The sequence below is a fragment of the Choloepus didactylus genome, chromosome 18, assembly GCF_015220235.1.
Source record: "Choloepus didactylus isolate mChoDid1 chromosome 18, mChoDid1.pri, whole genome shotgun sequence".
NCBI lineage: Eukaryota > Metazoa > Chordata > Mammalia > Pilosa > Megalonychidae > Choloepus > Choloepus didactylus.
The window spans coordinates 48,684,425-48,709,737 of NC_051324.1; the positions used below are offsets into that span (position 1 = coordinate 48,684,425).

The 25,313-nt window shown below is 39.7% G+C and overlaps 2 protein-coding genes across 5 annotated transcripts in view; one reads left to right on the forward strand and one right to left on the reverse strand.

The window, feature by feature from the left end:
- FBXO47 (F-box protein 47) overlaps positions 1-5,027 on the reverse strand; it is a 32,338-nt gene extending 27,311 nt beyond the window's left edge. For both annotated transcript variants that reach the window (XM_037810077.1, XM_037810078.1), the window contains exons 1-3: positions 4,863-5,027; positions 2,273-2,479; positions 1,677-1,847 (exon numbers count right to left, since the gene is read on the reverse strand). In XM_037810077.1, the coding sequence (XP_037666005.1) occupies positions 1,677-1,847; positions 2,273-2,453 (352 nt within the window). In that variant the 5' untranslated portion in view covers positions 2,454-2,479; positions 4,863-5,027. The remainder of the gene's footprint in view (positions 1-1,676; positions 1,848-2,272; positions 2,480-4,862) is intronic.
- Positions 5,028-5,440: 413 nt separating this feature from the next.
- Positions 5,441-25,313, forward strand: part of LOC119513920 — a 45,014-nt gene continuing 25,141 nt past the window's right edge. Inside the window, exons 1-2 of one of the 3 annotated variants that reach the window (XR_005212718.1) lie at positions 5,441-5,678; positions 7,008-7,247. The gene's annotated coding sequence lies outside the window, so the exon portion shown is untranslated. Of the gene's footprint in view, positions 5,679-7,007; positions 7,259-25,313 lie in introns of all 3 variants that reach the window. The other 2 variants (XR_005212716.1, XR_005212717.1) reach the window with 2 other exon arrangements.

Below are 25,313 nucleotides of genomic sequence, written 5' to 3' on the forward strand. Positions count from 1 at the left end.
ACTCGTTTTTGTACGTAAAAAGACACTTTCAGTGCTTGGTTTTCAGGCTGTTGAGTTCTTTTCCTTTCATACTTTGACTTCTAGTCCTATGACATATCATAGCTGGGGAATAATTGTTTTCTGATTGACTTTTCTAATGCAAAACTTCAATTTTTAAGGGTTGCAACTTGTCATAGAAACCAATACTGGCTGACTTATTTATTTATTTTTTAACACAGGTGCTCTGCTATACCCTTTAGAGACTACATTTTTAATTTTTTTTCCTACAAAAACAGATTCAGATGTAATGTTCTCTCCACACCAGCCATCTGCTGTTTTGTATGAAGAAGTAAATTAAAATTTATAACCTTCAGAGTGTACGATTCTGAAAATGTTATTTTATTATCTGAAAATAAGAACAGTTCAGACAGGAATGGCAACATAAGAAAGGTAGATACATCAAACATTTACCTGAAGAATCAGTCATAAGCCAGGTGTCCGCATCAAAATTAAATGGAAGGTTGAAGTCATTGCATGAATAAACCATTTCTTAAAATCAAGCTATTAAGGTCAACATAAATTTGCATTATAACTGAAATATCCACAAAATTGTCTTAATGCTTTGTTTAAGCAATTGTTTTGGTCACAGAGAAAAAAATCACCAGTTTGTTACTCTAGATCAAAACCAAATGGTAAACTCTTACCCAAGTACGACTTCCCCTACAACTAATGATGTTTGAAAAAAAGATATTTATAATGAGAAGTAGCAAAAAGTAGTTGTCATATTCTGTCATAGACTTTACTAAGCCTAATCATAAATAGTGATACCAACAATGCTGTAATCACATTAAATACCTTTCATTGTATTACTAAATATACTTGTCAAATATGCTTTGATGTATTTACATGTCTATATGGTCTTATTTTATTATGTTAAAGCTGGCATTCTAGGGCTACTAAAAAGGCAGTGTTCACTTAACTTACCATAGCACCTTTATTTAAATCCCAACATCCCTTGATATTTGGTTTTACTGCCAGGCTTTGGTTAATTATAAGGTGGTTTCATAATTATGTTGGTGCCATTAGTCAAGTTGAAATTAAAATTTAATATCAGCACTCTTAGGGAGAATGAAATCAATGAATGGGGTGAAAGACATAAATGACTACAAATCAAGAGAAGGATTACATAGAACTTTGATAAGGTCAATTTAATTATAGCATAATTTATTAATAAATCTGTAAAGTTCTTTTTAAAAAAGGAAACTATAGTTTCTGATAAGAGAATAAATGATCTTCCAAAATAATGTTTGAATTTCTTTTCTATACTTAAGGACCAGTTTAAGGTTGAAAGGGAAAAGAAATACAGAGATAAAACTCATTAGATACACAAGAAGTGAAGTAAAGAAAATATACCAATTTCCTAAACTGGTAAGCTACTTCAGACAATAAGTACAGGTGATATTGTATCCATATGAAATCACGAGGCCTGACATTTTACATTAAAGTGCATCCATCCTTTCATCCTTAAAAGATAAGGGCAAGGGACAGTTTATTAACACTGAAGAATAAAAGCATCATAGAAATAGGCACATTTTAGGAAATATTCCATTTCCTGCTGGCATTACAGAATTGTATAATAAAATCTCCTTAATTCAGCATAGTTCTTTATTTGTTGCAATTCTCATTACATAAATTACCTAGACATCTGTAGTGATTCAGTATAGCAGAGTCTTGTTTCCTGCCAGACAGCTCAAGGTTATGAAAATCCTGCAGTAAGAGTCTTTTGCTTCCTGATGAGGTTGAGATATAATTGATAATGTGCTGGCTGACTGTTTTAGACACCATGCTCAGCATGCTGATATCCTTCACTACCAAAAGAAAAAAAAAAAGTATATATGCATGAATGGGCTAAATGCAAAGAACATCATTATTAGTACAGTCTATTAACTTACAGGTCAACTCATTAATAATAATGATGATAATAATAATAATAAACCCAAATGCAGGAAAAAAGGGAAATTTTTAATTGTTTAAAATCCAGTTCCCAACAACTTTAGACACATTTTGGAATATAACAATCAAGTTACCATATCATAATTAGAGGCATGCTTTAAAGAGTTTAAGTATACTTTCTCACTGTACACCCTTAGCTAACAATACTGAAACTTTATCAAATAAACTTAATGTGAGCTCCATTAAAATTTTAGCACCCCCTAAGATGACAAACTAGTTCTTGAGAAAATCAAAAATATTCTAGTGTCTTCCGTAGCTTATCACAGTCCACAAAACTCACCTGACAAATATCTTAAGATTATTTGGAATATTTCCAATGGCAAGGCTTTAAAATTCCCAAATGTTGATAAGGGCTGAGAATCTGAGTCAGGGGTGTTGGAAAAATAGCTGGGTCGACGGTTACTCCGTCTGTATTTCTGGTTGGGGATCAAAGTGAAGCTGGTGTTTATTCTGGATGCCATCCTTTTTCTTATCTCATAAATTCATCCTGGTTAGAAAAACAAAGCACAAGAGACAAAGAAGAAGGAAATGAAAGCCTTGAAGAGCTACTGTTGTTTTTAATGAAGAAGCTGATACTTGGGATGGGCAATAGCTGTTTCTCCATATTTATAAAAGTTTTAACATGGTGCCCAATTTATGGCGCTTTCCACTCTATAAATTGATTCCATTTATTCATCTCAGCATCATTTGAAATACTTTAAAATCCTTTATCACTTGGTCAAATACTCTAAATAGAGTAATAGTTTTAGTAGAAAATGGGTTGTATGTATTTGAGTGAGACATATTCTAAGAAAAGAAATACATAAAATAGAAAAAAATTAGATTTAACCAAAAAAATCAAAACAATAATATACAACACATTTCTTATCTATCAAGTAGTATGTTGCTTTTACATTTATCTTCTAAAAATCAAAGTATTAATGGAGCTTTAAAAATTTGTAGTGTTATTTCCATTTCTTTAAAACTGAGTACTGACATTTTCTTTTGTTAGAAGCAATAAAAATAAAGAAATTGAGACTTTAAGTTTAGGACTACTTAAATCTACAAGTTCTAACAGATTAAGTGGTGTGTATAACCATTACCAAGAGTGTGTTGTACAATAAACAAATAAGTAGTAAAGTTGAAACCTTGTAAAACTAGTAAGGCTAGAATAAATAACTGAAAAACAATTAACTCTTCCCTCAATTCCAGTTTTTGTTGATAACAGTCACCGATAAATCTTAGCAAAGGCCTGCACAACTTGATTTCAAAGATGACTATCTGCTAAAGGACTTATTAAAATCAATGATTACTTACTTAACTAAATAATAATTAAAAAAATACATTATGCATCACACAGTGTCTGTGTGTCACTTTATTGTTCCAATTCAGAGACCACCGTCTTTTGTATGTGTGTGTGTATATGTATATTTATATATACACACACATATTTGCATAACTACAAATCCAAGGCTCCTTGGTACTGAAGTAACAACTCAAGCATTTCATCAAAGAATTACAAATATATCATACCAACATGCATTTTCTCCTTTGGGCAGAAACTTGCTAAAATCACATTGTTACTTCTTCATCTTAAAAGGTTACATATCAACTTATGTCAATTTAAAATTAGTTATATATTTGAACACATGACAAAAAAATTTAGTGTTTAGTGGAAAGCATAATCTGAATCTCCTTTAAAACCATATCACAGTATATTGCTTCAGCATTTAAGGAACATTTAAATTAGTAGATATTTAAAAATAATCATTAGATATTTAAAAATTATCATTAAAATTACAAAGTAGCATGTTCATTGCCAAAAAGTTTACAAAATACAGCTAAACAAAATTAAATTCACTTATAAACACTTAGATTTATATCTTCCAGACCTTTACATATATTTAAATATTTATTTCTTTTTAAGAAAATCGGGGGTCACCCTATCCATACTACTTTATAACTTGCTTTCAGTCAGTATTGTTGCAATTTCTTTCCATGCTAATAGATATACTTCTACCAATATATGTGTATGTGCATATATATATATATATATATATATATATATATATATATATGGCTGCATATAATTCCACCAAATGAAAGAATCCTAATTTATTCAATCCATAAGGTTATTTTCATTTTTCACAGATGTTTTAAAGCATTTTCGTTATAATAAAATATAAGTCTGGCCTAGAATTTGTCCTGTTTCTTTGAAGCACCTTGTAAAGCAGCGTTTGAGTGGGGCCTGTGGATTCTTCAGAGACTTAATGACACTTGGTACTTGGGTGACTTTAGTGTGTCAGCCACTGTGTGTGTGTTTTTATGCCTCTGAGATTACTTAAAAAAAAAAAAAATAGAGCCCAACTTCTTTAAACTCCAGGCTTCTCTTACAATTCTTTCTTTTCCTCACTCAGGCTGTAAATTTTGGTGGAAATAGCAGATTTTTCTGAAAATCCTAAAGTGTAATTTCAAATCATCCCAAATTATTTTTGGTTTTCTCTCACCTTTCTAGAGAATGAGAATAACAAGCCAAAACAATAATAAAATGATGTTTCAATGCTCCTGTTCCTTTCCACTCATTCCTGAAAGGTCTGGGGGCCCTATTGGATGAACTTTTTTTTTCTCCCCTTCAGGGAAAAATGTCAAACAGCAATTCACCGGGATTTCTGTTTTAACATAAGAAAATCCTTTGAAGAAAGCCACCCCATCTGCTAAGGTATTAGCCCAAAATATCTCCAGAGATAAACTACCGAGACCACAATAAGAAAAACTGGCCAATGTAAGAATCAAACTACATTATGATGCACTTTTTACCATCCACTGCAGTCCACAAAAGAATGAAACTATCTCCTCAAGAAAATATTGGGGGAAAAAAAATCTCTTTTTACCACAGATTTTGATAGTTTTCCAGCTAAGGAGTCACAGGAAAATGAAATTTAGTAGTTTTGTTCCATCATTCTCAAATTTCTTAATTTTTTTTTTATAGAAAAAAATCTCCACAAGGCTTTCTCTTCGGGAAGAAGTACCATACGACCGCAGTCCGCCCCAGAACTACGTCCCAGCCTCCCACGCGCCTCCGCGGCCTCAAGGATATCTTAGAACCCTCCCAGGAGCCCCAGCGGGAAGGAGGCCCCGCCCCTCCCAAACAGCCCGCGACGCGGCTCGGAAGGTGCGTTCTTACGTCAACACCATCTTAGAACCCTCCCAGGAGCCCCAGCGGGAGGAGGCCCCGCCCCTCGCGAATAGCCCGCATTCCCAGCTCGGAAGGTGTTTTTCTCCCTCAAGAGGATCTTAGAACCCTCCCAGGAGTCCCAGCGGGAAGGAGGCTCCGCCCCCTCGCGAAGAGCCCGCGATTCTGGCACCCTTAGTGCCCTCAAGAGTATTTTAGAACCCTCCCAGGGGCCCCAGCGGGAGGAGGCTCCGCCCCCTCGGAATAGCAAGCCAGCCGGGCTCCGTCGTGCCCTCCTCCCTCATGAATAATTAACTAGGGTGAGGTTCTAGGAGCCCGAACTCAAATTTAAAGCCACAGTTCCAGCCAAGCTGAAGACGAAAGGGTCCGGCGCGGTGACAGTCTCGGCGAGGAGAGGGCGCAGACCCGGAGGGTGCGAATCTGACGTGCCTACACGTCTGCTCCAAACCACTTCCTTCCCCTTCACCTAGTTTTGGGCCAATTTCTGATTCCCCCCACTCCTCACTCCAGTCGGGTGAGTTACTCGAGCTTTCATCAAAACTTCTGTTAGAAAAATCTCTAAACGTTTTTTTAAAGGTATCTGAGTGCCTAGAATCAAAGGAGGATGTGTCCTTCCAGCCTCTCAAGATGGAGTCCAAGAAAACAGTTTTCTTGTTTGGCCCTCTTCCCTCGAAGATTAAATTCTCATTCATTTACTCATTCATCCAGTAACTATTGAAGCTTGTTCTGGACCAGATACTGGAACAGGCCCTGAGGATACAATAGAGAAAAACACGCATATTTCCTGCCTTAATGGAGTTTGTTAGTCTAAAGGGGAAAATGGAATAAACAGTAAATAAAATAACTACAAACCTTGAGCAGTGTTATGGAAGAAATAAAGTGACAGAGATAAAGTGCTGGTGGGGGATGTACTTAAGGATTGGTCAGGAAGGTCCCTTTAAAAAGGTGACATTTAGTCTGAGAACTAATGAGAAGGAGGAGCCTGCCAGGAGAATGGCTGAGAGAAAAGGAAACAGCAAACACAAAGGCCTTAAAGATGGGAGAGATTTTGGCATGTTCTAGGAACTGGCGAGTGAGCAAGTGGGTAGCATGAGACTAGGGTGAGGTAGGTACTGATGGGTATATGTAGAACCTTATAGGCCTGGAAAGAGGGTCATTTTAGAGCCCCTGTGTACCCTATACATTCCATATTGTAGCCAACAAGTACATATACAACTACATCCTACATTAACATATATAAAAACTATAAAGGTTGAGTTGAAATTTCGTATTGACATCCTGTTATATCATGTAGTCACAAACATTTATGCATTCTGACTTTGCAAGTTTTTTGGAACCAATTCTTTTTTTTCTCTAGTCCCAAAAATTTTTAGAGGCAAGATCGCAGCACCTAGGCAGTGGCCCAGGAGTACCTAATGCATAAAAGGATCTTAAGTGGTGGGAATTTAGATTTTATTTGAAGTACCATAAGAAGTCATTGAAGAGTTTTAAGCAGGGGAGTGATATGATCTGATTTACATTATTTAAAGATTGTCTGGCTTTTCTTGTGGGGAATGAATGAGGTGGATAGGAGTGGAAGAGGTGAGATCTTTTAGGACTCCTGAGTTTCAGGTATATTTTAGGTATAGAAGTAACTGAATTTGCTGATGATTTGGATGTAAGGAGACGGAAAGGAAGAATTAGGGATGACTTCCAAGGTTCTGACTTTAATAAGTGGGTGATTATTAATCCTATCTACAGAGATATAAAAGTGGGGAGGAACTTTTCTAGTAGTGTTAAGATTTCATGATATGCCTAAGAGACATCCAAGTGGAGATGTCAAGGAGGCCAATTGTATTTACAGATCTGGAGATTGGAGCAAAAACTCTGGACTGGAGATATAAACTTGGAAATTTTCATTATTAGAGGAATATTGACATTCAGAGATTGGGAAGAGGAGGACAGTTTCTCAAAGATTGAAAAGAAGCAGGTAGTGAAGTACACTGGAGAAAACCAAGAGAGTATGGAGTCACAGAAACCTGAAGCGGACTGCTTCAAGAATGGGGAGTGGCCGACTCTGCCAAGTGCTGCTGAGTTCAGCAAGGTGAGCTGAGGGTGAGTAATGCTGGTGTCCTTGGATTTAGCAATCCAGTTTAGCTAGATGTACTTTTGTGAGTCCACCTTGTCATTTCCCACCTCAAGAACTACAGTGACTTCACTTTGCCAGCCATGTTAAACTGAAATCCCTCTGCCATTTCTTCAATGTCCTCTATAATCTATATCTTCTTCATTCATTCATATTATACATTTGATCCATGTCTATTTTCTGCCTGGGCTAGTGTTAATTGCTGCATAAGTACAGTTTTCTGCCTTCCAGTGGTTCATAGTCACAGGCACTTAGCTTGTATTCTGTTCCTTCCCAAAGACACACACCTGCTACTCCAGCAGGGGTGGGTTGGGAAGAGGTCTTTTCTCATTAGCTTATTTACCCCCCACCTCTTTGTGCTGAAAATTCTATCAAAAATTACTCCCCTCCTTTAAAATCTTCCTCCAGGACCCAAGTTAAATTCACATCCTGCATAAAACTTGTTTCTTTAATAAGCATGCTTTCTCTCCTAGGGAGCGCTGTAAACCCCTTGAGATACCTTATATCTCTTTTATATGCCTGAAAGACAGAAGAGCACAGTTCAGGTACAGAAAAGGTCTATCATAAAGCTACCAAAACTTAAACTTCAGGGCCTCCTACTTGCACAGTTCCTTCCAAGGCCCTATACCTAATTTTGTATTCATAAATGGCAGGTAGAATTTGAAGAAATATTTGCTTCTGGTCTCTGAATTAAGTGACTTCAAGTTTTTATTGATTTGTTAGGCTTATTTTATTCATAAGGGTTTATATGGAGAATTTTAGTTGCTGATTATATCTTTCTCCTGCCCAAAAGCCTTCAGTGGCACCCCAAGGCCAGATTTTATGTCTCTAGCCTTATCTCCCCAAACTCTCCTTATTTCCCCGAAACTTTCCATGCTCTAGTCCAAACTGAACCCCTTCCTGTTACCCTGGTGTCATTGTTCACGCTGATTTCTCTGCTCAGAAAGCTCTCTCTTTCAACTCTACTTTTTGACATCCTAAGATTTCCTTTAGGCCTTTGCTTCTCAAAGAGTCCCTAGACCACTCTATTTTCCAATTACTTGGGAGCTTGTCAGAAATTCAGAATCTCAGACCTCACATCAGACCTCCTGAATCAAAAGCTTCATTTTAACAAGATTCGTGGTAAAGTTTGAGACATACTGACTGAGGGCATTTCACAGGCCACTTCCTCTAAGTGTCTTAACTCTTTCTGAATCTCTATAATTAGATATGCTTTTCCTCTTTTAAACCTTCTTCATTCTTTGCTGTTACTTTTTAATGGCCACTTCATTCAGTCTTGAATCGCAGTTAAGTATGTGCAAGTTTTACTTATCCCATTCAGTTGTGAGCTCCTTGAAGACAGAAAGAGTGGAGTTTCAATTTACAGATGAATTACTTGACTTGGAATTTCTTTCAGTGCTCCTGCAGTGCGGTCGCCGTTGACTCGTCTGGGGGGGGGGGGGGTGGCGGCCGGTTGCTAAATCCTAGGCTCTCAGGATTGCTCGGAGGGTACCGGCGGCGGGGGCTCTTTCCCGGAGGCGAGGGCGAGGCGGGGGACTTGGCCAGGTCCCCGGCGGGGGCGTGCAAAGTATGGAGGGCGGCGAAAAAGGAACAGGCGGGACACGTTTCTTTTAGGGTGAAGAAGCCAAGAGAGTTTATTAGGGGAGAGTACAAGCTTATATCGGGCGGTTTAGAGGGCGGGGTAGCTGTAGGGGTTAAAGGCTTGGATTGGTTCTGAGAGGGCGTGGAGGTTGATTGAAAAGGTGCGGGAGTTGCTCCGGTAACGAAGAGGGTGGAGGGTACGGGTAAGGCACGGGGGTGGGGTTTTTCTCCGGCAAGCCCTCCCCAACGATTGTACTTTGGGGTGAGGAAATGGGGCCTGCCTCCGGCCTCACTTTCTCAGGCCTGGGGGGCTGTGGAGGGCGCTGTCGCCCGTGCCCACCACCCTCCCCAGGGGCTGATCAGGTCCCCCAGCCCAGGCCCGCCAAGTTGAAGCACGTAATCAGTGTCCCGCATTTCCCCCTTCTGTTCTAATTAAAGGAAGAAGCTTACCGGAGAGGTCCGCTAAGGGATGAGGGAAGGGGAGGCCGGGGAGGGGAAAAGGGGTTGACGGTTGCTCAGAGAGGCTGGAGCTCGGCGTTGGTGTGGCGCCCGGGTGCTCGAGAGGGGCCTCACTGCTTGCGGGATGGACGAGGGTGGTGGCGCTGCGGAGGGTCAGCTTTTTCAGTGGAGGCAAGTCGTTGATACTGGACTTGCACAAATGATGAAAAGACAGCATCGGCTTGGTTCTTAGCAAGCTGGACAATTTTGCGGATAATGCAGGGCCCTAGGGTAAGAGCTAGAATAATCATTAGTAGGGGGCCGAGGAGAGGGAGGAGATATGGGAGGATGGGGGCAAAGATATGGGACCAATAGTTGGCGGCTTCACGGTTTCTTTTGCGTTGTTCTAGTCCTTCTCGGACCTTTTTTAGGCTGTCTTCGGCGAGACCTGTGGAATTGGCATATACACAGCACTCTTCTCCTAGGGCGGCGCAAAGGCCTCCTTCTTTGAGGAGGAGAAGGTCGAGACCTCGGCGGTTTTGGAGCACGACCTCAGAGAGGGAATTGACAGAATTTTTAAGATGGGAAATAGCGTCTTGTAGGTGACGAATGTCCTCGTCAACGGCCGCCCGGAGGTGAGTTAGGGCTGAGCTTTGACTGGCTAATGCAGCGATTCCGGTGCCAGCGCCTGCAAGACCTAGGAGGGAGGCAATCGTGAGGACGGTGATGGGCTCTCGCTTTTGCAGTGGGGCAGGAGCTGCAGTTGTTTCCAGGCGGAGGAAGAAGTCTTCCTCGCTGTGGTATAGGACCCTAGGGATGAGGACAATCAAGAGGCAAGTTTCATGAGTTGTATTGAGGGTCTGCACGTTAAGGCAGGGGGTAAGTCCTGTAGAGGAGCAGAGCCATTGGGAGGAGTTATGAGGAATGAGAAATTTGGCAGAGCTGCTGGGAGATGAGTAGTTGGCACAAGCTGTGAGGTTGGGAGAGTTACTTGAGCGAGGGCGGATGCACTTTCCTGTAAAGGAGACTGAATGAAAGGTTAGGGGGACGGCAGAGGTATTCCAATTGCATTCCGAGGGGCTGTCCTCTGTGTTTTCTGAAAAGGAGAGGTTGGAGGCAACTGGCTCATACAGGGGGGAGGAAGTGGAGAGGCAAAGCCAACAAGAGGAGGTAAGATTGGGGTAGGAGACATTTAGTGAGGTGAAGGTTGCTTGGATAAGGTCGAGGAGGGGAGAGGAGTAACGAGAGGGGGGCAGAAAAGGTTGGGGTGGTGGTGTTGGCGATACGTTGTTTGCAGCTGAGGTGCGGCTGGAGAGCTGTGGAAAAAGGGGGTTAATGACTTGGTTGGGACCTATGCCAGAGGGTGTTTTTAATGCAGTATTTTGGCATGGTTGGCTTACAGCCTCCTTTTTTATGAGAATAAGTGATCCTCGGTCGGCTCCTTTCTCATAGATTCTGAAGCCCCAAGTTCGACCGAGTAACCAGGAGGGATCAGTGGGGAGCTGCACTGTAAGATTAAGATGTGTGCAGGATCCCTCGCTTTCTTGGCCGAGCCAGTTAACTGTAGGGAGTTTGCACCCTGTAGGGGCCCACTTTAAGGTAAGGTAATGATTAGGAACAGGAGGCTTCCAATTAGTGGCTAATGTTTCACACCCCCAGTATGCACAGTAGTACTCGTTGGGGGAATTACAGTACGATTTTCCAGGATTTGAGGATGGGCACATGTAATATTGGGCCTGGGGATCACTTACCTTTCGAGCGCAGGTTTCTTCGACTCTGGAGACAAAGGTGGCGAAAGGCTCACTCGGCTTCTGGAAGAGCTTGGTGAATTTATTAGGCCGACAGGCGGAGCAGTTGGCAAAAGCTCGCAAGGCGATTCCCCGAAGGATAGGCCAAAAGGTGGCAGGTGCATTAATATAAGCAGATGCATTTATAAACGCTCCCGTGCCCAAGTAAGCTTCGGGGTGATAATAGACTCCAGTGGCTGCGTCTTGCTCGCTTTGCTTAGCTGCTTCCGCCTGGAAGTGAGCACTCCAATCAACAAACTGGCCGGGGTTAAGAATGGAACGGGCAAGCGAGGCCCAGTCTTGGGGGATGCAAAAGTCCATGGCGAGATCCTGCAGTATTTGGGAAGCGTATGGGCTACCTAACCCGTCCTCCTTGACGGCCCTGCGAAGCTGCTTGATAGTATCTGAGTCAATGGGATACCAGTCGTACGGTTTCTGTGGTGTGGGGGTAAGGTTAAGAGGAAAGCAGCGAAAAGCACGAGAGAAAGGAGGACGCGCTTGCAGAGGGCTTGGCGCGGGAGTGGGGGTAGGGGGAGCGTTGCCCCAAGGGTTGCCTTGAGGTGTAGAAGGCAGCCAGGGGTTGTTAGTCGGCAGGGTGGGAGGAGCGGCGGCAGCTGCCGGTAGCGGCTCCGAGGGGGAGCTCGCCGAAGGGGGAGGCGGAAGTGGGAGGCCCCAAGCGTCGCGAGACGGCGGCGCGGTGGGAGTGGCTAAGGCATAAGATGGTGGACTAGCCCCATCCTATGAAAGGGCGGGGCCCAAGGCATAAGATGGCGGACTAACTCCGCCCTGTGAAAGGGCGGGGTAAAGCGCATGCGGTTTCCGGCCAGGCTTAGGGCTGACGTCATCACTAGAGCACTTCCTCCCCTCAGTGGAAGAAGAAGGAGGAAGTTCGCCATTTTGGAGAGGCTTAGTATTGCTTTGTTTTCTGGGGGCGACTTCGAGCGCGTTGTTAATTTGCTCGACTAAGGATTCTGTGTCCGAATCGTGGTCTACATTAGTATTGCTGTCTGAATCTGTTGACTGGGTTGATAGGGCCTCCTTGGATTTAATGGGGCCTCGATCAGGGGGGAGGGAGCCTTGAAGGCAGGAGCGGACGGTTATTAAGGTGGGGAGCAAGCCGGGAGGGAAGCGCTTGTTCTCATGTTCCATGGCGTTGGTGACCCGATCAATAAGGCGATCATAAGTGACGGGGTCCCAAAGATGGCAAGTGGTGAGCCATGGGTTAAAGGGCAGCAGGAGGTCCCAGTATACTTGCAGCTGCCGGACAGACACCTTACAGCGATGTGTGTCTAGGAGACCCGCCAGAGCGCGAACTTGGGGTGCTTGGCGTGCAGATAGACGATTACCCATAGCGGAGTGAGAAAAGAAAAAGGGGGGGGCTGTCCACCGAGCAAGAAGAACGAGGCAAACCGCAGCCGTGAGGCTGAAGAAGACGATGAGAACAGAAAGCAGGACCCCCCGGCAACGGGAACAGTTCGGGGGGGGGGGGCGGTCACGGCGAGGCACACCGCGGGGAACAGAGAAACGAAGACACAGAGGACCACACCAAGGTAATGAAGGGGTAGAGGGAGAATGTTAGGAGGAATGGGGGTCATAGACAGAGAAGACGAAAGGTAGTCGGGGGCAAAAGCCAGGTTAATGCGGGAAAGGAAGAGCGGCCCGGGCGTGGAGCGGCGTGGGAGAGGCGGCTCCGGACGTGGAGCGGCGAGGGAGAGGCGGCTCCGCGGGGCGGCGAGGGAGAGGCGGCCCTTACTTTGCAGGCGAGGAGAAGGGGAGGTGGAGAGGCGTCCGGGCGAGCGGGTGGTTTTACTGGACCGCTGCGTGGAGACGACTTTTAATCCCAGAGCCCCACGTTGGGCGCCAGTTGCGGTCGCAGTTGACTCGTCTGGGGGGGGGGTGGCGGCCGGTTGCTAAATCCTAGGCTCTCAGGATTGCTCGGAGGGTACCGGCGGCGGGGGCTCTTTCCCGGAGGCGAGGGCGAGGCGGGGGACTTGGCCAGGTCCCCGGCGGGGGCGTGCAAAGTATGGAGGGCGGCGAAAAAGGAACAGGCGGGACACGTTTCTTTTAGGGTGAAGAAGCCAAGAGAGTTTATTAGGGGAGAGTACAAGCTTATATCGGGCGGTTTAGAGGGCGGGGTAGCTGTAGGGGTTAAAGGCTTGGATTGGTTCTGAGAGGGCGTGGAGGTTGATTGAAAAGGTGCGGGAGTTGCTCCGGTAACGAAGAGGGTGGAGGGTACGGGTAAGGCACGGGGGTGGGGTTTTTTCTCCAGCAAGCCCTCCCCAACGATTGTACTTTGGGGTGAGGAAATGGGGCCTGCCTCCGGCCTCACTTTCTCAGGCCTGGGGGGCTGTGGAGGGCGCTGTCGCCCGTGCCCACCACCCTCCCCAGGGGCTGATCAGGTCCCCCAGCCCAGGCCCGCCAAGTTGAAGCACGTAATCAGTGTCCCGCACTGCAGTGTCCCCATACACACACATACACCCATTCCAATCTAGGTAGCATTAATATTGTTTTAGTTGATACTCAGAATTTTGCAACGATTCAAATATAAATTGACTCTTAGATGTGCATGTGTGGGCAGGAACATCTGTTGTAATTATTTTTAGTTACTAAAACGAGCACCTAGCTATTATTTAATGCCATGAAAATCTTGAATATCATTCTTTTTACATTTGTCTGCTGCTGTGTTATAAAATTACATCTTCATCCCTGAATTTCAGAGTTGGAGGACAGCTGGAGATCTTTTGTTCTAGTTTATTTAAAAAACAGCTGGTTACCTGTAACATTACATAAAAACCCCAGGGAAGGAGATTTCACCAATTCCTTTGATTAAAACAATATACAGCTCTTTTTTCTTAAAAATATTAATTAAAAATTCCCACAAGATCAACAAAGAAAGCCCAGGACCAGATGGCTTCACTGGTGAATTTTACCAAACATTCCAAGAAGAATGAACTCCAATCCTGCTCAAACACTTTCAAAAAATTGAAGAGGAGCAAACACTTCCTGATTCATTGTATGAGGCCAGTATTGCCTTAATACCAAAGCCAGATAAAGATACCACAGGAAGAGAAAATTACAGACCAATATTCCTTATGAATATAGATGCAAAAATCCTCAAGAAAATACTAGCAAGCTGAATCCAACAACACATTAAAATAATTATACACCATGATCATAATCAAGTGAGATATATCCCAGATATGCAAAGGGGCTTTAACATAAGAAAATCAATTAATATAATACACCGCATTAATAGAAAGAAGGAAAAAAAACTACATGATGATCTCAATTGACACAAAAAATGCAGATGACAAAATCCATCACCCTTCTTGATAAAAATAGTCAGAAAAGTAGGAATAGAAGGAAACTTCTTCCACATGATAAAGGGCATATGTGGAAAAACCCACAGCTAACATCATACTCAATGTGAAAGACTGAAAGCTTTCTCTCTAAGATCAGGAACGAGACAAGGATACCCAAAATTATTCAATATTTTACTGGAATTTCTAACAATTAGACAAGAAAAAGAAATAAAAGGCATCCAAATTGGAAAGGAAGAAGTAAAACTTACCTTATTTGCGGATGACATGACTATAGATATACCTATAAAATCTACAACAAACCTATTAGAGCTAATAAACAAATTCAGCAAACTGACAGGGCACAAGATCAACATGCAAAAATCAGCAGTGTTTCTACACACTAGTAATGAACAATCCGAAAAGGAAATCAAGGAAAAATCCCACTTAAAATAGCAATTAAAAAATCAAATATCTAGGAAGAAATTTAACCAAGGATGTAAAGGACTTGTACATAGAAAACTACAAAACATTGCTGAAAGAAATAAAAACCTAAATAAATAGAAGACATTCTGTGCCAGTTTGAATGTATTACGTACCCCCAAACGCCATTATCTTTGATGTAATCTTGTATGAGCAGACGTTATCAGGGTTGATTAGACTGCAATTCTTTGAGTGTTTCTTTGGAATGCACCCCAACCAGCTGTGGATGATGACTCTGATTGGATAATTTCCATGGAGGTGTTGCTCCACCCATTCAGGGTGGGTTTAAGTTGATCAGTGGAGCCATATAAATGAGCTGACATAACAAGAAGGAACTCAGTGCAGCTGTGAGTGACATTTTGAAGAGGAACCACAGCCAAGAGGGACACTTTGAAGAAAGCACAGGAGCTACAGATGAGAAACAGTTTGAAGACAGCTGTTGAAAGCAGACTCTTGCTCCGGAGAAGCTAAGAGAGGACAAATACCCCAAGTGCAACTAAGAGTGACATTTTTGAGGAACTGCAGCCTAGAGAGAAACGTCCTGGGAGACAGCCATTTTGAAACCAGAACTCCAGAGCAGATGCCAGCCACGTGCCTTCCCAGCTAACAGAGGTTTTCCAGACGCCATTGGCCATCCTCCAGTAAAGGTACCTGATTGTTGATGCATTACCTTGGACACTTTATGGCCTTAAGACTGTAACTGTGTAACCAAATAAACGCCCTTTTATGAAAGCCAATGCATCTCTGGTGTTTTGCATTCCGGTAGCATTAGCAAACCAGAACACATTCCATGTTCATGGTTTGGAAGACTAAATGTTAATTAAGACGTCAGTTCTACCCAAAGTGATTTACAGATTCAGTACAATCCAAATCAAAATTCTAACAGCCTTCTTTGCAGAAATAGAAAAGCCAGTCATCAAATTTATATGGAAAGGTGAGGGGCCTGAATAGATAAAACTGTCTTGAAAAAGAAGAACAAAGTTGGAGGACTCACACCGATTTTAAAACTTATTACAAAGCCACAGTAATCAAAATAGTATGGTACTGGCACAAGTACAGACATATAGACCAATGGAATAGAATTGTGAGTTCAGAAATAAACCTTCACATCTATGGCCAATTGATTTTTGACAAGGGTGCCAAGTCCACTCAACAGAGAATTAATAATCTCTTCAACACAGTGCTGGGAAAAATGAATATCAATAGGCAAAGGAATGAAGGTGAACACCTACCTCACATCATATACAAAAATTAACTCAAAATCGATCAAAGACATAAATATAAGAATCCAAGCTATAAAACTCTTTGAAGGAAACAGGGAAATATCTTCAGGACCTTGCATTAGGCAAGGTTTCTTAGACTTTACACTAAAAGCATAGGCAACAAAAGAAAAAGTAGATAAATGGTGCTTAATCAAAATTTAGAACTTTTGTGTATCAAAGGACTTGATCATTATAGTAAAACTACAACCTACAGAATGGGAGAAAATATTTGGAAACCACATATCTGATAAAGGTTTAGTATTCAGAATATATAAATAACTGCTACAACTCAACAACAGACAACCCAATTTAAAAGAATGAGCAAAGACTTGAATAGACGTTTCTCCAAAGAAGATAAACAAATGCCTAATAAGCACATAAAAGATGCTCAACATATTTAGCCATTAGGGAAATGCAAATCAAAACCATAATGAGACATCATCTCACATCCACTAGAATATGGCTACTATGAAAAAATGGAAAATAACAAGTGTTGGAGAGATGTGGAGAATAGGAACACTTTGTTCATTGTTGGTAGGAATGTAAAATGATGCAGCTGTTGTAGGAAACAGTTAGGCAGTTCCTCAGAGAGTTAAGGACAGAATTACCATATGACCTGGCAATCCCATTTCTAGGTATATACTCAAAAGAATTGAAAGCAGGGAGTTGAGCAGATATTTGCCGAAAGATGGAAGCAATCCAAATGTCCATCAACAGATGATTGGATACACAAAATGTGGTCTAAACACACAATGGAATATTATTCAGCCTGTAAAAAGGAATTGGGTTCTGATACATGCGAAAACAGGGATGAACTTTGAAGATATCATGGTGAGTGAAATGTAAGCCAGACACAAAAGGACAAATATTGTACAATCTCAGTGATATGAAATAATTAGAATAGGCAAATTCATAGAGTCAGAAACTAGAATACAGGTTAGTGGGGGGAGATAGGGAATGAGGTGTTAAAGTTTAATTGGTATTGTGTTTCTGTTTGGGGTGTTGGAAAAGTTTTGGTAACGGATAGTGGTAATGGTAGTACAACATTGTGAATGTCATTAACATCACTGAATTGTATATTTGAATGTGGTTATAATGAGAAATTTTATGTTGAATATATGTTACCAGAATAAAAAAAAAAAACAAAAAAACCCACATAGAATTGTACAACACAGTCAACCCTAATGTAAACTACTGACTATTGGTTAATAGTATAACTATAATAATGTTGTTTCATCAGTTGTACCAAAGATATCACACTAATGCAAAGTGTTAATAATAGGGAAAACTGGGGTTAGGGAGGGTATGAGAAGTCTGTACTTTCTGCATAATTTTTCTGTAAACGTACAACTTCTCTAATTAAAAAAAAAAGAAAATAGTCCCACAAGAAATCCACTTTTCACCGGATAATAATGTAAAAGTATATATAGGTTAAAAAAAAGTCAAGCAGCAGTAACCACTAACATTTTGGTACATTTCCTTCCAGATGAGATCTTTCTGGGTCAATACATACAGAACTACATCATTATTTTTACTGGTTATATAGTATGCCACTATAAAACATACCAGGCATATTTGTTTAATTGGTCCTGCCTCATTAGATTGTTCCATTTTTTTTTGCTATTATATGCAGTGCTTCAATGAGCATTTTGTATATGCATTCTTAAATTTTTAAAAGTTAATTTCTAGTTTTAAGAGTATATCATTTCAAATTAAGATAGGCTGCAAGTTTATATGAGAAAAATAAACTTCTCTCTTGTTTAAGCCCAACAATTGATATTTTTAAGCTCCTCCTTCGTTCTTGTTTTAATTGAAACAATGGTGCTTTTTTTTAATTTTTTTTTAAAGACCAGTCAGTTGAATCATAAAAATTGCTTGCAAAAATAGTAAGGCAGCTTGGGGCTTGCCCTTATGAAGCTCGTTACTGCAAAGGAGAGTATAAACCTGCTTATAATTGTGCCTAAGAGTCTCCTCCTGAGTATGTCTTTGTTGCTGAGATGTGGCCCTCTCTCTTTAGCTAAGCCACCTAGGCAGGTGAACTCTCTGCCCTCCCCCCTACGTGGGACCTGACTCCCAGGGGTGTAAATCTCCCTGGCAATGCTGGATATGACTCCCGGGGATGAATCTGGACCCGACGTTTTGGGATTGAGAACAACTTCTTGACCAAAAGGGGGATGTGAAATGAAATGAATTAAAGTTTCAGTAGCTGAAAATGGAGTCGAGAGGTCACTCTGGTGGACATTCTTACTCACTATATAGATAACACTTTTCAGGTTTTAATAAATTGGAATAGCTAAAAGTAAATACCTGAAACGATCAAACTCCAACCCAGTAGCCTGGACTCTTGAAGACGATTATATAACAATGACAGTGTGTTTGTGAAAACCTTGTGGATCGCACGCCGTTTATTCAGTGTACGGATGGATGAGTAGAAAAATAGGGACAAAAACTAAATGAAAACTAGGGTGGGATGGGGGAGAATGATTTGGGTGTTCTTTTTTACTTTCATCTTTTATTCATATTCTTATTCTTTCTGGTGTAAGAAAAATGTTCAAAAATAGATTGGGGTGATGAATGCATAACTATATGATGGTACTATGAACAGTTGATTGTATACCATGGATGATTGTATGGTATGTGAATATATCTCAATAAAACTGAATTTAATTTAAAAAATAGTAAGGCAGATTCAAGTGAAAATTATACTAACAAAATACAAAAATATATATGAACTAACGGTATGTGGAACTAGGGGTTGTTGCATATAATCCTTAGGATGTAACATGGCAGTGAGATTTCATCCAAAGAGAGATTTTGGCAGGAAAAGCATGACTTTTAGGATTGAGAATTCTTCATTTTTCAGACCGGGACGTCAAGACCCAGGGAGCTTAAGTGTCTTTCCCGAGGTTTTCAACTCTAGCATGCTGGCATGAAGTCAGTTCAAGTAATTACATTTGAATTATGTCAAGTTTTACCTGGAAAAATGCTGTCAAAAAGTCAGCTATAAAATTATATGCACAATCTTAAACTATTTTTCAAATAAAAATGTATAGATATATAAAATTCCAGGAGGACTGACAATGTGTTAGCAGTGATTATTTTTGCACAGCAGAATTAAGGGAGATTTAAGTTCGTTTTTCTTTTGTGCATTTCTGGGCTTTCCAAGCTCTTGTATTGAGCTCATATTATTTAGAAATAAAAACAATATTAACATATGCACTTTTTAAATTACTGTAATACAAATGGAGGAGATGGGGAGGGGTTGGGAAGTGGCTTGGGATTTTAAAAATGGGTATCATAAACTGAAAGAGGCAATAAATAAATGTATCCAAATATCTAATATTAGCTCTGTCTTGGAAGTCATGAAGCAGAAAGAACAAGCAGCACAGTGATAACTGGGCATTACCTCCTTTTCCTAAATTCTTTTCCTGACCTCTTTTCAAAAGATGTCCTTCCCCAAGATTAATTTTTAGAAAGGTATAGGATTCTGCTTTTCTTTATTACTCCTTAGATTGCATCAAGCTTCAGGCAACTATACAACAAAATCCTAAAATTAGATGAATTCAGGTGTGAGAAACTGGTTCCCACCCTCCAAAGCAGGCTCAACCCCAACTGGCAATAAATTCAATCGCATATTTTATATTTTATGATGGAATTATTTGAATTGCACTTCTAATGTTATGGTGTGAATTTTGGAAAGTGGTTTTTAGTTGTTTTAAAAATTAAAGTCAAACTTTAGCCTCTAATTTAGGAAACATTCTGATTTTTAAAAATTAGGCTTTCCAGATTAAAGCATTCAGATTTTTAATAAATATATACACATTTCCAGGTTGTGTGTGTGTGTGTGTGTGTGTGTGTGTATGAAAGTAGACAGCATTATGTCCTTGTCTTCTCAAAGCACAAAAATTAAAAATTTTCAGAAATCTTTAAAAAATAATTTAAGTAAAATATTATTTCTGTTATTTGGCAGGACAGTCATTGCAAAACATTGAAAACTACTCCCCTGCTAAAAAAGTAATTTCCAGATGGTCAAAGATGTACTGAAGTTCCGGCTTGACTCATTTGGAATATCTTACAAATTGAAAACAACAAAACTTGGAAAACCTAGGAAGCCATAATTCTCATTAACTGAAATTACTACCTAAATGGCCATAGTATCAAGGGGCTTTGCTTGGGGTTACGGGATTTCAAGCAGAAATGTGTGTTGTAATTTTTCCAGCAGGTGGCAGCAGAGAGCTGTATTCAATTTAATGTTTTCTCAAATGAGGCATGGAAATCTGAAGGTAGAGAACAGGAAAGCACTTTAAACTACCACAGGACATCCTCAGTTTACACAGCTCCAAAGAGATTATCTGGCTTTCCTAAGGCAAAACTCTTCATTAAAATAAATTCCTTGAAACATACTGGGACTATGCAGTTTTCATTTATAATTATATGCACTCATTTATAATTACATGCAAGCACATTTAATTAGATATGAAATATATAATATTTCACAAAAGATATTAAACTAGGATAGAAAAGTCTTTGGAGTATTTCCAGAATTTTTTCCCTTTTCTATTAAAACCTTAAAAAAAAAATCCATCTCAAAGCTTTCTGATGGGAAGAAAACTGACTAGGAAGCAAATCTGGCTTGGACTCCTCATCCATCTCATGCCTGCTGTCTCATCTTGAATAAATGATTCAAGCTCTGTGTTCACTTGTAAAATAGAATAATACATACCCCATAGGGGTGTTGTGGGCCTTAAATCATATTAGATCATATTTGTGATGTACTTGGCTCCTATATATAACTCCCAGTAAACCTTCGTTCCTTTCACCCACCCCAGAGGGCAGAGGAGTAGGGACATCTGGGTTCTTCCATTTTTAACAGGAGCTGCCAGATAAAATGCAGGACCCCATTAAAATATGATTTCAGATAAACAATGAACAATTTTTTAGTGTAAGTATATCCCAAATATTTCATGGGATATACTCATACTAAAAAAAAAAAATTACTTGTTCATCTGAAATGAAAATTTGAGTATCCTGTATTTTTATTTGCTAAATCTGGCAACCCTTATTTTTAAAAGCTCCTGATTTATTACAAAATGGAGAAACACCAAAGCAGTGTTATAAAATTTGTGGTAAAATTTTAAATGTCTACATTTAATGTGGTAGAGTTCCAAATTAAGAAAAACATTGCAATAAAACTGTGCTGCTCATAAGATAATTATAGGACTTACACTAAATATTCATTCACTGGACATCACAGGAAGCATGATCTGGTATTGAGACATACGTTTAGAGCTGTATACAAAAGTTTTCATGTACTGTAATATTGTTTGTGTGTCTTGGTGACTGTGTTGTAACCTCATTTTGAGATGAGGTCAAAGGTCTGAATCTGAGGCCTTTTGTGACTGTGAGAGCTCAGGCATGATAAGCCCTACTCATTTTCTGATATAGTAGTAGAGATACTTGGTACTTTACCCTTGAAAAATGTTTTCCTTCTTAAATATGATGGGATACTTTTACGAGGTCATATTTCATGTATCATTCCTCTGTTAGTGCTAGAAAACAGACAGCGGAAGCTAGTGGGCTAAATTCAGCCAAAGGACACCCTGTGAGGATTGGAGGAGACACAGCAAAACTTATGTGTACTCTACCACTCAATTTAAGAAAAACAGTATCATCCTGACTTTTCGGCAGGCCCTGGGATCCCCTCCCAGATCTCCCTCCTACCCTCTCCCTTCAAAGGAAACCATTATCCTGAATTTGTGTTTATAAATTCCCTTACTTTTCGTTTGAGTTTTACCACATATGTTCATATGCCTAATGTTTATGTGTGTGTGTGTGTGTGTGCACTTAAAATTTTAACAGAAATATAGCATGCATGCAGAATCATGCATGGAAATAGTATGAGTAGTTTAAAGACCAACAATACAAACGAACACTTGTGTATCTATTACCCAGGTCAAGAAAGAGAACATTATCATGCTCAGAAACCCCCTGTGTGTGCCTCCCCAATTGCATCCTCCTCTCTTATCCCAAAGATTACTATTATCTGGAATTTTATATTAATCATTTAAAAATCATTTTTACCTTCTACAAAGGATCCCGAAACCATTTAATTTTTAATTTTTTCTTTTAAAGTTTTGTTGTAAATGGAATCACACAGTATATATTCCCTTGTGACTTGCTTCTTATTCAACATCATGTGTTTAGGGTATTCCATATTGATATATGTAGTTAGAGTTTAATTGTTTCTGATGTATAGTACTCCATTGTATGAATGTATCACAGTTTATGCGTTCTACTGTTGATGGATGTGTAAGTTGTTCACATTTTTTTGTTATTGCTATCAATGCTATTAAGAATGTTCTTTTTCATGTCTCCTGAGCAAATGTGCCAACATTTACCTGGGGTATATATTGCTGACTGTCAGCTGAGGAGCACCTCTAACTCTAACAGGTTGTGCCACACTGTTTTCCAAAGTAGTTGTACCAATCTATTCTCCCATAACAATGTGTAAGACTTCCTGTCCTTCCTCATCCTCACCTAACGCTTGTTACTGTCATGTTTTATTTTTTTGCCAATTTGGTGGATGTAAATAGTATCACATTATAATTTTAACTTATACTTCTCTGATTATGAAGTATGTTGGGTGTCTTTTTCATATGTTTATAAGACATTTGGATTTTCTTTTTTTTTTGAAGGGACTGTCCAGATGTGTCGTTGCATGGACACATTTTCCCATTATGCTATCTTTTTATTGCTTGGTAGTTCTTTGTATATTCTAGATACTTTTAGTTTCTTTATGGTGCCTTTGGATGACCAAATGTTCTTCATGTTAATGTCGTAGAATGTCTTGAGTTAGTACAGTTTCTCAACCTTGGCACTATGGCATTTTGGGCTGAATAACTATTGTGTTTGTGTATATGTGTGTGTGTGTGTGTCCTGTGCATTACAGTATGTTTAGCAGCATCCTGGCCTCTACCCACTAGATGCCAGTAGCATCTCCCACCCCAGTGTGACAACCAAAAATGTCTCCAGAGATTGCCAAATGTCCCTTGGGGAGCAAAAATGTCCCCCGTTGAGAACGACTGGGTTAGTGTGTTTTGCATCCTGTTTAAGAAAGCCTCTGCTATTCTGAGGTCAAGAAAATATTTTCTTATCTTCTAAAAGCTTTATAGTTTTGCCTTTCATATTTGAGTCTCTGATCCACCTAGAATGATTGTGTATGGTGAGAAGTAGAACATTTTTTTTTTCTGTAGGGATGCACAGTGTCTTAGAGCTATTTATTGAAAAGCTCATCTTTCATCTGCAAGGATCCCTCTGTTATGTATCAAGTGGACATGTAGGTATCTGTTTTTAGGTTCTCTATTTTTTCCATTGTTCCAACATTACACTTTTTCAGACCATGCTCCAATGTCACACTGCCCTAATTACTGTTGTTTCTCAAAAAGGTTAGATCTAGTAGAGAAGTCCTTTCACTTTGTCCTCTAAATATGTCTTGACTATTCTGGCTCTTTGCACTTTCATTTACATTTTGGAATAAGCTTGTCAAATTCTTCACAAATACTTTTGAGATTTTGATTGGGATTGTATTGGATCTATAGATCAATGTGGGGAGAAGTGACATTTTTACAAACATTAATCTTATAGTTTATGAATATAGTATAGCTCTATATTTTAAAAAATATTTTTAGCATGTTTTAATTAAGTTTTGTAATTTTTTCTGTAGAGGTCTGGCATATCTTTTGTTAGATTTATTCCTAAGGACTTCATATTTTTGATACTATCAAATGATTTCCCTTAAAATCACAATTTCTAACTATTAGTATTGAATAGAAATGTACTTAAATTCCATTTGATTTTGTAGCTAAGAAACTTTTGCTTGCTAAATTCTCTTATAAGTTTAGTTGTATATCTGTAGAGTCTTTGAGGTTTTCAATATAAACAATAATATCATCTGTGAATAATAATGAATAATGACAGTTTTGTTTTTCCATTCCAATTCTTAAACTTGTTCTTGCTTTGCTATGATGGTGAGGACCTTCAGTACACTACTGGAAATCATCCATATTAACCTTGTATCCTATCTTAAAGGAAATGCTTTCACAATTGTTTGTTAAGAGGTTTTTTTTTTTTAATCCTGGATTGTAATGTGTTGAATTGTGTCCCCTCCAAAAAACATGTCAAATCCTAAACCCTGGTACCTCTGAATGTAACCTTATTTGGAAATAAGTTCTCTGCAGATATAATCAAGTTAAGATATGGTCCTTCGAGATTAGAGTGGGCCTAAATCCAATGAATGGTGTCTTTATGAAAGGAAGGAGAGGGATATTTGGCACAGAGATACAGAGAAGCCTCACAGGGAAGAAGGCCATGTGATGACATATGCAGAGAGAAGTGATGCAGCTACAAGCCAAAGATTGCCAGCAACCATAGGAAGCCAGGAGGGAGGCATGGAACATATCCTCCCTCAGAACCCCCAGGAAGAACCAACCCTGCCAAGACCTTGATTTGGGACTTCTGGCCTCCTGAACTGGGAAAGAATAAATTGCTGTTGCTTTAAGGTACTCAGTTAGTGGTACTTTTTAATGGACGTCCTAGGAAACTAACACATGATTCCATGTTCAATTTTGTCAAAACCTTTTCCCTTTACGCTGTAGATGTGATGAATTTCATTACTTGCTTTTTATTTTTCAAAGCTTTTCATTATGAAAATTTCAAACATATGTAAAAGTTGAATGAATAAATAGTACAATGAGCATACCTATATTAGGTCCTACAGTTGTTAAAATTTTGCTGTTTTTCTCTATCTACCTATCTACCTTTCTATCTAGCCATCATTTATTATATAAATATGTATATTTTCCTAAACCATTTGAAGCTAATCTGCACATGTCAGGACACTACACTATGCAGCTCCTAAAAATAAGGACATTCTGCTACAAAACATTATATATTATCTATATTTTATCATACCTAAGAAAATTAACAATTCATTGATTTATTAATATTAAATCTGTAAGGCATTCTTGTGGTAAATCCAACTTAGTAATAATATACTCTTTTAAAAATATTGCTGAATTCACTTTGCTAATAGTTTACTGATGATATTTGCATTTTTTCTTTTTCCATAGTGAGCTTGGCATATAATTTTCCTTCCTTGTACTATCCTTGTAAGGT